The 14,308-nt window shown below is 42.0% G+C and overlaps 1 protein-coding gene across 7 annotated transcripts in view; it reads left to right on the top strand.

The window, feature by feature from the left end:
• The window catches only part of map7d1a (MAP7 domain containing 1a), a 39,362-nt gene extending 28,800 nt beyond the window's left edge, over positions 1-10,562 (top strand). For 6 of the 7 annotated variants that reach the window (XM_020633530.3, XM_020633527.3, XM_065957946.1 and 3 more), the window contains 8 exons: positions 962-1,238; positions 1,958-2,138; positions 3,047-3,151; positions 4,556-4,606; positions 4,708-4,768; positions 6,787-6,865; positions 7,083-7,321; positions 9,602-10,562. In XM_020633530.3, coding sequence (XP_020489186.2) covers positions 962-1,238; positions 1,958-2,138; positions 3,047-3,151; positions 4,556-4,606; positions 4,708-4,768; positions 6,787-6,865; positions 7,083-7,321; positions 9,602-9,612 — 1,004 coding nt within the window. In that variant the 3' untranslated portion in view covers positions 9,613-10,562. The remainder of the gene's footprint in view (positions 1-961; positions 1,239-1,957; positions 2,139-3,046; positions 3,152-4,555; positions 4,607-4,707; positions 4,769-6,786; positions 6,866-7,082; positions 7,322-9,601) is intronic. The other variant, XM_020633526.3, reaches the window with a different exon arrangement.
• Positions 10,563-14,308: the final 3,746 nt, after the last annotated feature.

Raw genomic sequence — 14,308 nt, 5'->3', positions numbered from 1 at the left:
TCATAAACTTAGGGTCTGATTGTATCCCAGTGCTGTGACTCATAGCATAACAATCTAAACTCTGTGCTGGAGGAGAAATTATGAAGTTCAATTTGTCCATTTTATCTGGAACATGAGAAAGTTTGCCTGTTTGTAACACTAAAATCGTACTGGTTTTGCCTGAGCTTTCCACCATATCTCGTTGAGGGGCATTAGTAGATGGAGTTTGCTCAGCTGACATTTTAACTAAGTAAAGAACTTCTGTTGTCCGCCTGTGATCACACGTTGAGCGAGGTAGCAGTGATGACCACTGAGGAAGACCATACCAAGTGTTTGAATGATGTGGAACAAGCAAATCAAAGGATCTTTAGTAATTAATGTTATTATGTAAGTTTTTAAGAACAGAATGCAGCACAATTATCTGCACTTTGTTGCAGGTTCTTTTTGTCTACAGTAATCCACTGTGCTTTTTGGCCTGTCCTGTGGTTCAGAAGCACTTGGTAGCCTTCTCCATATCTGAGTCATATTGTGTTATTGTATTCTGTTATAATGGTTCTTCACTGTCTGGCTTGGTCTCTTCCTTTGGCCTGCCAGAAGACAAAAAAATCTAATGGAAAAAGTGAACAAACGTCTGGAAAATCAGTCTATTTCAAGAGCCAATAGGCAGAGATTACATCAGGCTTAATTAGCCATGCAAATGTATTTAGAGCGCCACACACAGCTCCATACTCTGCGTCTTGTCACACACAGCACTGAGAGGCTGCACTAATCAGCCTTAATTATGTAATTACTGACTTCTTAGACTGCAGATACTGCTGTTTATCATTTCCAGTTGCTAAAGAAAGAATGATTCACAGTGAATGTGGAGAGAAAAGGCTGCTGCTGAACATTTTATGATGACCTGATGGTCATTTCTTTGATACACAGCAGATGATCTGTACGTGTCTGTCTCTGTGTAACAGCTGTTTCCCTTGTTTTCTAGGTTCTCCTCTGGTTCCTGCTATCGTAGTAGCCACGGCTGCCTCCTCCCCTCACGCAACGAGCACGACAGTTACTACCGCTGCAGCCTCCTGCTCACCTGAGCCGGCTCATTCAGCTCCTTCTGCAGCATCACCCGCACCCTCTCCATCAGCCAAGCCCATGGCAGGCACCAATGACGCAGAGGAGGCGGGTCGCATCCTGACAGAGAGACGCAGACAGGCCCGGGAGCAGAGGGAGAGGGAGGAGCAGGAGCGACGTGAACAGGAGGAGAAAGACAAGTCAGTGGATTAGAAATAAGCCTCAAAACACTTTTTTTTTAATAAACATGTCTGTGTCCTTGTTGAAGGGTATATTCCCAAGCTGCGATTTCAGGCAGGATAATTTAAGAAATGTATAGTTAAGAGAACAAGCTGATCAGAATTGTACAAAAGGTTATTAAAGGGAGACTAAAGGAACATGACAATGTCAGCGTCATTAGGACATTTGAATAGTGATAAAGCATTATAAAGAGTGTTTCCAAAAGTGCCAATGTATTATGAAAGTTATTCTGAAATCACAGGTGTACAATATGCTTTTATAGACATTTTGATATTGAAAACAAACCTCACACAGGACGTATTTGTATTTCCCAGACATGAAACAGACATCTGTCAAACTAAGCAGGACTGCTCCATGCATTTTCACATCAGATGTGTGTCTGAATGAGTCCTCACTGGCCATGGTGTGGAAGCATTAAGAAACTGATAGCCTGTCGACTGATTCTTACCGCAACAAGTTCCTATTTACAGCTCGGGAATAGATGTGATCTCCTGTTGGCACTCATACTTCTGATTGTTTCCAGTTCCTGAAATAGTTTCTTGTTGCTGGTGCTTTAATCTCCACTGAGAGGACAAGTGTAAAATAAAGCAAGGAAAAGTCATTGTATTTCTTAGTGTGCACCAGATTAAATGATTTAGTGAAAACCTGCTTAACCGAAACTCCCGTCCATACTCTGTAGGATCCTGCGAGAGGAGCGGATAGTGAGGGAGGCAGAGGAGAGGCGGCTCCGGGAGGAAGAGTCCCGTGCTATGGCCGAGGAGCAACAGAGGAGGGACGAAGCCCAGCGCCTGCAGGACGAGAAAGAAGCTCAGGAGAGAGCCAAGGCCGAGCAGGAGGAGAACCTGCGCCTGCAAAAACAGGTACGCTTCACCGTCTTCATCAAGCAAGCAGAGCAAGCGACTGAAGTGGAAGTTGTTGGGTGTGAACACAGTGCAGTGGACGAGCTGTGCTAGTTAGATCAGGGCTGAAGTAACTCATAAGTACTTGAAGCTGTTGCAGTGATAAGGTCCATAAAGCACCAGTGTAAAAATGATTGCTGCCTTTTGAGTAAAGGTCAAGACACACGCATTGGTGCTCTCACACTGCAGCCTCACATTATCCCCAGGCACTTTGCCCATCACACCACAAATGACATGCTCTTCTATCTTAAGCAAACAATCTGTTTTTCCCCTCACTTGTTTACCGTTTCAGTTCAGCTGCTCACCTCAACCTTGACCTTTTTTTGTAAACAGTATTTTCAGGACAAGCTGTAAGTTGTTGTCCTTTTAGTCATATATTAAACCAAACTGGTGAGCTTGCATATGATTAAAATTCCCTTTCTATTTTAGAGTTTTCTTATAGAAATAACCACCATTCCTTGGTTTGTTTGTAAATATTGTGGATGTCATCCTGCAGCATGAGCAGCCCTGGCATCAGATAATGTCTATACATCCAGCCATTGCTCTTTGCCACCCCCCTGTGGTCTTTCACAGAATTGGCACTCGTGGTTGAACATGATCTGATAAAATTATGCAAAGGCATAATCAAGAAAGTATTGTGTTTTGCTTTGAGTAGTTCTCACAAAGCTGTCAATTTTGAAAATATAACTTTTTGGCTGAAGGATACAGAAAAACTATTCCTTTTATGGCTGTAAACAATAATTGCAGCGTGCAACCACGCCCTTGTTACGTAAAAGGCATGTTATTTTGGCTGAGATTTTTTTTCCCCCACTATGCTGGCATTAACATTTGGGTTGGATTGTCGCCTGTGTGTGTGTGTGTGTTTTCAGAAAGAAGAGGCTGAGGCTAAAGCGCGGGAGGAGGCAGAGAAGCAGCGTCTGGAGAGGGAGAAACACTTCCAGAAGGAGGAGCAGGAGAGGCTGGAGAGGAAAAAGGTAGGGCAATGCATCTGTCCTCCCATTGTTGTTCCTTCAATCAGGTTTTTTTGGTTTCTTTTCTTAAAATCCTTTTAAGGGGGAATCAAACAACCTTAAAATGTCCAAATTGATTGATTAAAAGTATTTTACATCCCTAGACCCATGTCTGTTCTCTGCATACACCTCAGGGTAACACAAAATTAATTCTACAGTCATTATATAATAAGCTCTCCTCCCTCAATGGAGGGTATCATATTCTGGGGTACATAAAACTGTGGTCTGTCTCCTGACATTACAAGAGCAGGCTTGAAAGTTGGGTCCCCGAAACCAAGATGAATGATGTTTTTGGCTTATCCAGGATTGGCCGTCTGCATGCCATGATTTAACAAGGCTTAGACTGTGTATGAGCATAGAGCTATATTTAAACAGTAATAATGGAGGCCTTGCTGTGCCAATCATTATCTGTGTGGATTTGTGCAGATCTATGTGTGTGTTCTATGACTGTGACCATCTAATAGAGTAAACCACCCACATCTGCATTTGTATGCTAGCTAAGCCTTTCCTTACCCTCGTCTAGCTCCATGTGTAAGAGGCTCTTATCTAGAGATGCCAGGCCCGGTGCAGACTGCCCGAGCCTGGCTCTGTGCTTGATTTTTCCCAATTGAACAGCATGTCCTCTGCTCCAAAGACTCTCTGCTTAGTCACACTTAATGAAATATTGCTGCAGATTGACTGACTTCAAACAAAACTAACTCTTAAAAAAGACTTTGTGGTCAGCAAGAGCAGAGTGTTAAGTATAGCCCAATGGGAAACAAAGCAACTAGACATACAAAAGTCTTTTGCCAAAGGAAGAAGCAAGATGAGATTCCAAAAGTGCATGAGCTATCCATGAAATATCTTGGATCTTAAAACAGTTTCCCTTTTATGAGTGACAGCTGCAGTTCCGGTCTTGTAGTCTCAGGCTAGCTGTGTCCCTCAGATGAAGATCGTCATCTTCAGACAAATCTCTCCATCCTGTTGGCTGTAAAGCATAGACGTTCTTACTGTTCATTGTTCGACCATCCTACGCCGACGTTCCAGCTGAAAACACAAGTGCTGCTTCGTTATTGACACAGCCCTCCACCTGGAGACATAAGGGCCCCAGTTTGACTCGGTCCATTCACCTCAAGCTTTTTCAGCAGAGAACAGTGAAATGTGAAACATGAGTCCGTCAAAGTGTGTGGGCACTTTAGCTAACTGTAACCATAATGAATAATGCATTTGATTAGTGTAATGAGAAACAGAAACCCTTATATTTGAACTTCACAAACACATCTGTCCTGATCTTTCCTGTGATCTTATTTAAAAAAGTGCTGTGATTGGTATTTTGTTCTTTGTGGCATTTCCTTTCTTATTTTTCTCTCTTTTGTTTTTGTTTTTTAGCGTCTGGACGAGATCATGAAGCGGACACGCAAGACAGATGGCGGCGACAAGGTACATTTGCTGTTCCGTTTTTACTTAAAAAATAGTAATAAAAATAATAAAACAACAATAAAAATCTGACTAAAAAGTGACAAAAAATATATTTTTTACAGAAAGAAACAAAGTCTTCCCCGCCCACGAATGGCAATGATAAAGAGGCAGAGAGCAGCAAAGGTAAGCGGAAAAAAACCCAATTTCTTTAAAGCTCCTTTGAGGAACTTGTCGATTTTGCCGCCCTATGCAGACAAAGTGGGGCTTCTATGTATTTGCATATCTTGTCCTGTACATCTGTAAGAAGTGTTTTGTGATGAAAAACTCATCTTGCTTTTGTAAACAATCACACATATCAGTCTCATATAATACAGTAACTATTGTGTAAAGTACCAAAAGGGCTGTTTCTTCAGCATGCCGTTAAATGTTTTGTCTGACAACTGCCCCCTGGCAGTGGTTAAAGGCATGAAAAATAACTATATAGCGATAGTTGCTCCTGTTGCTGATGGTCATATTTGCCTTTTGTAACTCATAGTGAGGGATCAGTATTAACTTCAATCTGTTTCATAACCAGTTCAAACCCCTCACAGGGGATTAAGTGATGGAGTTAAATCATTACCCCACTACTAGCCTTAACAGGTCACATATTGTGCAAAATACACTTTGTTTTCTGAGACACACTACTCTGTGTCTCTAGCCTGTCAATAAACCTCGCAACAATGACAAAAGTCCATCCTCTCTGTATTTTGCCTCCTCCACTTTTCTGAAAATGTGTGCTAAAACAGGCCCTTTGGTAATTTTCCCTTTGTGACATCACAAAGGGGAGTAACCCCTCCCCCAGGTGAGTGACACTCCCACAGCTAGGTGTTTGTTCGGTCCTCCAAGTTCGCCTTTCCACTATAAACGATCAGGCATGGTTCAAGAAAGCCCAAAAACCATCCAAACCTTTCTAGAGGGGTGTGGTTGAACACATCTCACTTGCATTTAAAGGTATAAACACAGAAACAGGCTGTTCAGAGCAGGGTGTAAATAGAGGGGTTTAAAGGCATGATCAAATACAGGATCATAATGGATCATGGGGAAGAAACTTTACCGACATGTTTTAAGGGAGATCTGAGACTTGTTTAAACTTGCTGAAAATTAGTATATTATGTGACCTTTAATCTAGCTGGATTGTGAAGGGTAATGGTTTTAACTGATGTTCAGTTATTGTGTATGCTTTGTGACCAGCTGGTTTGCAGAATCCACCCAAAAATGGGATTTTACTATTTTTGCAATTAGCAGATCGACCTTAACCATGAACACATGACATTTAAGACAGTGTCTGACTCATGTTATTGCTCAACAAAGAAATCTTTATTATTCATCCTTTGGGCTTGAATTAGAGAACACATGTATCATCTCTGCTCTGCTTATTTTACTTCTTCCATATGTTAGCTTAAACAAAGTCACAAGTATTTGTTGCACTTAAGTTCTAATTTCCGCCTGAGTCAGCTTTCCTTGAGACGATTTTGTAGAAAATGAGTTATTAGATTATACATCTCTGCTTCACATCCTGCACAGCTGCAGTTTAACTAGTTTTTTCTCTGTAAAATAGGACCCATGTGTGCTTGCTTGTTGTCCAAACTGTGGGACAGAGGGACTTTTGAGAGGAAGAGCCTGCAGCATTTATCCGCTATTAGCTATTGACACAAGCTATTCTACAGGGACACGTGTGATCTTGTAGCTTCTAATTTTGCCAAAAAAAAATCCAAACTAAACTGAGAAGCGTACACCCTCTTTGCCCAGGCTTCCACGTCACATACAGTAGATGAGTAAGATAAAGAGGATCAATGTGGTCACGGAGATATGCTGTTTGAGGCAAAGTTCCCCATCACAGGAAGACATAAGCCAGCCACTGATGTGGTCGGAGGTCTGGCAGGCGTGCCTCTATTGTAGTCGGTGTGTGTGGAGATCTGTTTCAACCACAGCCGTGTCCTCAGCAGAGCGGGAAAGGGGGGGATTACACAGGCAGGAAACCCATGGAAAATGTAGCTCCCTTTTTCTGCCAATTTAGCAGTTAGCCTGACACAGTTTGAAGAAGGCCATTATTGGTTTCATGCTTTGGTTGATGTTCGTTCAAAGGTTATTTATGTGAGATGATCATGTTAATGTGTCTGTTTTTACACTGGATAAATGGTTGATTCATTTGTCTCCTTTAGCCTCTGCTGAATATCCGCCAAAGCCAGAGGTCAACCTGCCTCACAAGACAGACAACGGACAAACCAATGGCAAAGAAAGGTACAAACGGTTGCTTCTTGTTTGTTGCAGTGAAGAATTGAAGAGTTTGGAGAAAGCTATTGTTTCTTGAAATGTTTACTTTCTGTATTTAAAGACTCTTCATGGGGTAGACTGAAAAAAAGTGTCGTAATTGGACAATGCTGTGATGACTCATTTGTTATACGAGTCACCCTTAATAACTAAAACCACATTTTTCTTTGTGTTTCCCCCTCTTCAGCAGCCCCTCGCTTCCAGTGGTCAATGGGGTCCAGCCTACAAGACATGAAAACGGTCTGTCCACTAAAGGAGACACCGCCCACTTTGGGGATATCCTCCATCTCACAAATCATGGCAACACCACCAACGGAGCGCGGGATAACTCTGAAAGCAGCATGGACTCTGATCCCATCCTGTCGTTTGAAAGTGAGGATTCATTCCTGAAAAAGGCCGGCCCCATGAAGCCTCAGCACGTTGCAGGTACACAGTCATGAACTGCTTTACAACACTCACGACATGATTATACAAAAATCAACTGTTCAATCAGGAGAAGAAAGACACGATCAAAGCAACCTGGCAGATGATGAAACTAGCCTAGCATGAGGAATGAAAACAAGGAGAACCATTGAGACTACCAGAGCTAATCTGTACAATATCAGAAACATCCTTTCCGTGCTAACTTTATAATCTCATAATTTATTGTCATTTAAATCAGTCCAGAATGGTAGAAAAGGTGTAATAGGCATTAGCATCGTTTTCAAATGTTACCAACATGGTGCATGAAAAATGAGGGATTTTCCAAGATGACTAATTCAAAATCAATTAAATGCATGTTTAAATTCAGACTAAACACTCAGAAGACAGTCACAATTTAGCGCAACTTATTTCAAATTGTCTGCAAGTAAACAATGTTTTTTGGTTTGCTGAGTGTGGCTAATGTTAGCTGTGCTAGCGCGCCAGAAGAGAAGGTCCATTAGCTACCACTAGTCTACTGCTCAAGCCCCAGCTAGTGGTGGACAACTGCGTTACAGCTTGGATATAATATTTGACCGGCATATAGAAATGTGTTTAACTGAATAGTAATTCTTGTGACAACGCTTATTGAGTCGACTAAACGTTCACATCCTGATACAGAGTTTAGTTTAGAAAGGGTCACTCCTTTTTCCCAAGGTTGGAAGAGCAAATCTTAAAGATATGTCGATGCCAGAGGTAGAAATTCACTAAAATATGGAGACTTTTGTATAAACTGTTAATTTAAATTTCAGATACCAGTGAATTATAGATAACACACTTTAAAAAAATGATTTTCTTTTACTGAATGGGTACAGCCAAAACAACAGTGTACTGTATGTCTGTATTTGTGCAGCATCAGAAAGGAATAACCCAGCAGTCACACTCCACACAGACAACACAATCCAAATCTAATGTTTTTGATTTACTTAATGTGCCATTAATAAACTAATCCAGGGAATAAGAGGAAAGCACTTTTACAATTGCCCAACAGCCATGTGGTTAAGCCAGGATCACCAGTGTGTCGGTCACAGTTTGTTCTCTCGTCTTTACCTCATAAAAAGGAGCAGCAGACATAACCATGGTTCATTTCAAATTGGCTCTACACTTCCAAGTTCTCATTACTGAAGAACAACAGTAGTAGAACGAGTCATAGATAGAGTTGTGACTCACGGCACACAGAGACCAAAACCAGAACTTGCTGTTCCCCGAACGTGCAGATCATCACCCCCCCGAGGAGAGGACGGTGTGGACACTTACAGCCACAAAGGGCCAGAGACGGGATAGGGGAGAAATAGTGAAGTGAAAGGGGTGAAGAGGAGTGGGGTATCTTTATACTGATGACAGCTTTTCTTCAGCAGCCCCTCTGACAGGGGCCTGCAAGGAATTCCCAGAATGCCCGAGGTGACGAGGAGACTCTATCCGCAAGTGCTTCACGGCAAGGGGGTTAGAAACAGGACCCCGGAGCAATTAAGCACCATATCACCCCTCAGTCAACCAAACACCCTGTGTCAACGTCAGCAGCACCTTACTCTCCCCTTCCTGCAAGACCTTAACCTGCACCTGATAGCCTGAAGACAAGCCAGAGGTCGTAAATATTACTGAAAGCAAACAGAGGCAGTCCTCTTAAATGTTATCACACATTAATTAACACATAACAACTTTTTTTTCGTCCTACGTCCCTTGCCTTTGACGCAGACGTATAAAAAGCAAACATTCTCTCTTCTCATTTTCACTCTTGTAAATGTGGACACACGAGACGCCTTTTACCACGTAAGACATTTATGAAGAAGGGACGATTGATATGCGTGACTAATTGCATGTTATAATGTAACTTCATAGGACTTCATTTTATATATCGAGGCATTCTTCCAGGGTTTATTTGAATGTTCGTATTTATTTAGAGTAGGCACATGTGGCGTTGTCAGTCAAATCATTTGGCCTAACATCAATTAGGAACTCGTTCCCTAAGTTGGCTGCATTTGACGATGACAATTATTCATTTGAGTTCTTTCAAATACTCCCATGTTCACAGGACAGTAAATCCTAACAGGCTCTCGTCGCTGCATCGTCTTTTTGTGTTGAGTTTTGCCACAAGGTCAAAGGTTCAAAGACCATGTCATCGCTCAGATCGAAGGGTGTGACCCTCTTTTGACTGCAAACCCAACAACTTTCTGTCTGTAAGCATGTGTTGATGAATCCTCGATGGTTGCTGATCTTTAACCCCTTTGCTCTGCCTCCCTCTCGCAGAGGTCCTGTGACATGTTCCTGTGCTGAAGCGCTCGTCACCTTTTAGGCCGCCGACCTCTCCCAGCCCTGCCGACGCTCACATGGGGACTCCTGTGACCTGTGCCAATCAACCACCCTTTTTTTTTTATTTTCTAAGCCCCTGAAAGCAAACATACTTCTCTCTGAAGATGAATCGGGCTGCAGAAAGTGACAAACCAAGCATCAGGAGACAAGAAGACAAAACAGGATGCAGCGTTAGTGAAGATCTTTGTGGCAGAAATCCCATGCACCTCAATAAGTGTCGGCATCATACTTTGTACTTTAAGGTACAGCTGTGTAATTTTGATTACAATAAGCTGAAGCGTTTGTTTTACTTTGTTCTTTAGTTATTTAACTGAAAGAGAAATATAAAAGACTGGGTACATTTTTGTGAATAATGTAAATTAACTGTGTGATGGACAGAGGACGGCTAATCTGACGATTGAAGGTGTATGAAAGGGAGTCATTTTATGCTACTCTTAGTAGAAAGCCAGGTATTGAACCTCCTGGTGTGTATAAAGCCACATGTAACAGTTTTTTGTAAAGTTGAACCGAGAAATCACAGAAGGAGATTTGAAATGTACATTCACACGCAGCAGCTTCGTATTATGTGTAAACATACCGTCTGCTCAAACCTCAGCTTTGATTGATTGTATGCAGAACTGGATGTAAAAATGAGAACGCAACAACGACGATAAAGAAACCAGAAGTCTTCAAAGGTGATGCTCCTTAAAAACAGAGATGTACTCCACTATTTAACAGGTAAACACTGTTTGATTTCACATGTGCAAGCATGACACTGTCTTCTCTCGTGTGCATCGAGATTCCATGGACTCATATGTGTTTGAAATGCTGGTGCGTGTATATGCTATAATTATTTTGATGTGCGTTACAAGGTCAGTGGGAGTATTTTAAGTCTTATTAAAGACAAGCTGTCCAGTCACTCGTCTCTGATTCTATTTTTCCTGAAAAAAAAAAAAAGATGCATTTGATGAAATCAGGGGATTTTGTTTTGGGAAGACAGGAAAGAGTGCAGATGTTCTAATTTCAGACTTAAATCTTAAAGTAAAACATCCTCAGATTCTTTCATCTAAAACAGGCATGCAAGATTGATAATGTGTTATCAATTTGACAGTTTGGGAAAGTTTTGTGTTTCATTTTGCTTTGTTTTATTCCTGAAGTTCAACAATATTTTGACATTCAAGGGGGGAAAAACCCCTGAGACCACCGCTGAGAGTCACAAAAAACGGTGCATGCTAACCGCCAGGAAAACAGATTTAGAGATGGTACTGGAGGGCCTTCCAGTTGATATACAAGGCATGTGAGTTGGCTCAGCTGTCCATTTCAGTTTGGGTCTCCTTTTACAAAATCCCCACAGGGGGTACATGCCACTCTATGGGCTGCCTCCCTCCCTTTCACTATACTCCTGTGGCCAGTGCAAGGCCTGGCACACTGTTTCCAACCTTCAAGGCAGCTGCAGTGCACTAAAACACAATTTATGTCCCCCTCCTATCAAAGAGGAAGACACAAGTCCTGCATGGTGATTAGTGAGGCATGTGATGCAAATGACTTATAGCTGCCTGTGAAATGCAGTGGAGTCCAGTAGTACGACGGAGTACAGTTTGTTAACTTGAACTTGTGATGCACGGCTGGCCTTCTTTATCTCCCAGTGGGCTTCATATTATTTCATCACCATGCAATGGAAAGCTCTGAGCAATGCATGGAGACTCTATTTTAACTGTCTTTGAGAGGGATGTTTTCCCAAAGATGGAAAAGAAGGAAAATACTTGTCATATAAAGGAGACCCAACATACATGTGACCAGTGTTTAAAGTAAGTGAGAACTTTGTTTTAACACTGAATCATGGTCGTTTTCATTGGAAGCTAAATCATTCTTAAAGCGCTGATATGACTACACATTCACACCAAAATGTTTGCAAACTTGAGCTTTCATTAACGCCCTGCACTTCTTTTCCACTCTCAACTGCCGTCAGAGCTTTTAACGCTTATACTGAAGAACTAAAAACGCTTCACTTCGTAGCCTACAGCTCACACTGACATTCTGCCACAGCCAGTTGGCTTCCTGAGCTTCCTTGAGAAAGATGTGAAAATCCTGCCAACACCTTAAGTGTGTGTTTCGACAACACGGTCCCACTGGTGTCTTGTGTTGTTACTGCACTTGTCCACATGGCTCTCCTGTCAAAGCTGTATTCATCAACCCCAGCAGAGGGTGCAGCACTGCAACAAGGAGGTGACAGAGAGCCAGGTTACATCTCGCCTGCTTCATGCCTACCCTGTAGTTTGATACAACAGTGCATCAACATGGTAAACACTTCTTTCCATATCTTAATGTCTGCGTAGCAAAAAGGCCCAGTTTGAATTAAAATGCATAAGCCTTCAGAGGTTTTGGACCTAGTGCGTGTGCTTGTCAATGCCTGGTAATGTGTGGTGCTTCTCAGAGGGGGACTAGAGGATTAGTGGGCACTATTTTTAGGGAGGTGTCAGTGAGGCAGTGCACAGTTACAGGATGAGTAGTTCCAAGACTCTGAATAAATTTACACATAATGAGGATATAAAATAAATTAAGTACAATATGTGGATTCAAAAGAAGCTCCAGACGGCCCCTTGTAGTCAAAGAATAAAGGTGTGCTGTTGCTCTGGCATTGCAGTGCACCCCTCATGTCACTGTGATTGATGGTGTATTATCTCCTCAGCCTGTACAGTGTAAGTGCGCTGATTGGTGCATTGGAGGTGTCACTATCCATGGCTGGACTCGAATTATCCTCCTCTCTTGGGACGGATCATAAAAAAAAAAGAGCAGAAGATCTAATCACATTCTGTCGCGTGTGACGACTTTACAGGCACGTAGTCGAACCTTTGTGTTGGTGCTGCTCTGTGCGGAGCATGCAGCCTGCATAGTTTGGGACACAAGCTCACTGTTGTCTCAGACATAAATCTCTGCACTTGAGGACTGGCAGGAATCTTGCAAATGTTTAAGAACAGCAAGTGTGCTCAGCTCAGCCTCCATTTTAAACAAGATGGGGGGCGGGATGGGGGAGGGGGGGGGGGGGTCAGGTCTAGGTCACACCTCTCCAGATAAGACCACCAGGGCTACAGTTATTCATACATCACAACCATCAAAGCCCACAGCCACAACCTTCTCCAGTGTTTATGCTCACACCCCTCTTCCTCTCTCACGTTGAACCGTCTTTGTCTGCTCAGCAACAGCCTCCTCGCACAGCTGCTCTCAGATGGCAGACCATTAATGAAAGGCCACAGGACGGCCACCGCTCACAGCAAGCCTGCTTCTTGATCCCTGTGGAAACCGGTTTCGGGCAGGGCAGTCATTCAGCAATGTTGACGAAAAGGACTAGATCTAAGAGCGACCCCCACGGGGCCTCGCTACTGCCAAGCTGCCCTTATAGGTTGCACAGAGAACCCATGGCCTCACATCAGGGGGTGGGCTACATGGGGCAGGGAGCAGCTGAGTCTAAATGGACAACTGCTGGAACATCATCACAACTCGTCAGATATGGGTGCTTTTTAATGAAGTCCCTCCTGGGTGTCTGATGTTCCACCAAGCCTTAAGAATTTAAGAGTCTGACCTCAGTACACTCTGCGTTCTTGTTGTTTTCTTTGGGTACACTGAATAAACGCATGCCTTAATAAAGTGGGAACATATTTATTGCACAAGTCGCTGATTACTTTACTGGCGCATCTGCTTGGCAGTTGATCAGTATTGAAATTCCTTTATTTACAACTTTGGCAAAATGTAGACCCGAGTAGCTGTTGTTAACAGAAGTTGGACCTGCATCACAACAAATACAATGTCGTCATATAAAATAAAGTTATTGATGTACTAATCTCTGCTAATTGTATACATCGTTTTCAAGATCTTGATAAAATCTCCGACAGGTATGTCAAAGATGTGAAACACACATAGCTAGATGACACACTAGCTATGCTGTAAGTATATCCTCCTTTACTCAGCACATAAGAGCAAAGTGCTAATGTCATGCTATTGTTTGCGGGTATAATATTTATAATGTTGAATGCTTTTTTTAACATGCTAGCATTTGTTAGTAAGACTTAAATGTGACATATAGCTGAGGCTGAGAAAAATGTTTTTGCATGAACTTGGTCAAAAAACAAAGTATCCAACAAATCAAATTGTTTTTTGTACAAGAAAAACTTGCAAACAAGTAAAAACGCTAATGTCCATATTCTAACAAGATCCAAATCAAATTGTTACCATGCAAGTTTTTGGCAGGTTCACAAACGCAAGGTATAATATTAACCATTTTAGACATTTTATTAGCATGCTGATATTTGAAGGTTGAAAATAAACACAGAGTACAGTCTAGAAAAAATAAATGAAGATATTTCTACTCTGGATTTTACAACTCTACTACTCTCTACTCTCTTTTAAAAAATAAAAAAAATAGTGTCAAAATAGTTGGTGACTCAGGTAAAATCTGCACTTTAAGAGCAAAAAGCTAACATCCAAGGCCCACATGCTTGTGTTTGACAGGTGTAATATTTACAATCTTTACAGCTATTGTTAGCATGCTCACTGCTAGTCCGAACAAAAACCCCAGAAGGCTCCAGTTCTTGCTAATTGGAATATGTTTTTTATAACACCTAACACTGGATAAATTCCATTCTTTGTGGTTCAAGAAAAATCAGCACA

This window comes from Labrus bergylta, chromosome 8, assembly GCF_963930695.1.
Source record: "Labrus bergylta chromosome 8, fLabBer1.1, whole genome shotgun sequence".
In the NCBI taxonomy this organism is placed as follows: domain Eukaryota; kingdom Metazoa; phylum Chordata; class Actinopteri; order Labriformes; family Labridae; genus Labrus; species Labrus bergylta.
The sequence above is the reverse complement of the archived record's forward strand: the minus strand, read 5'-3'. Positions and strand labels throughout refer to the sequence as shown.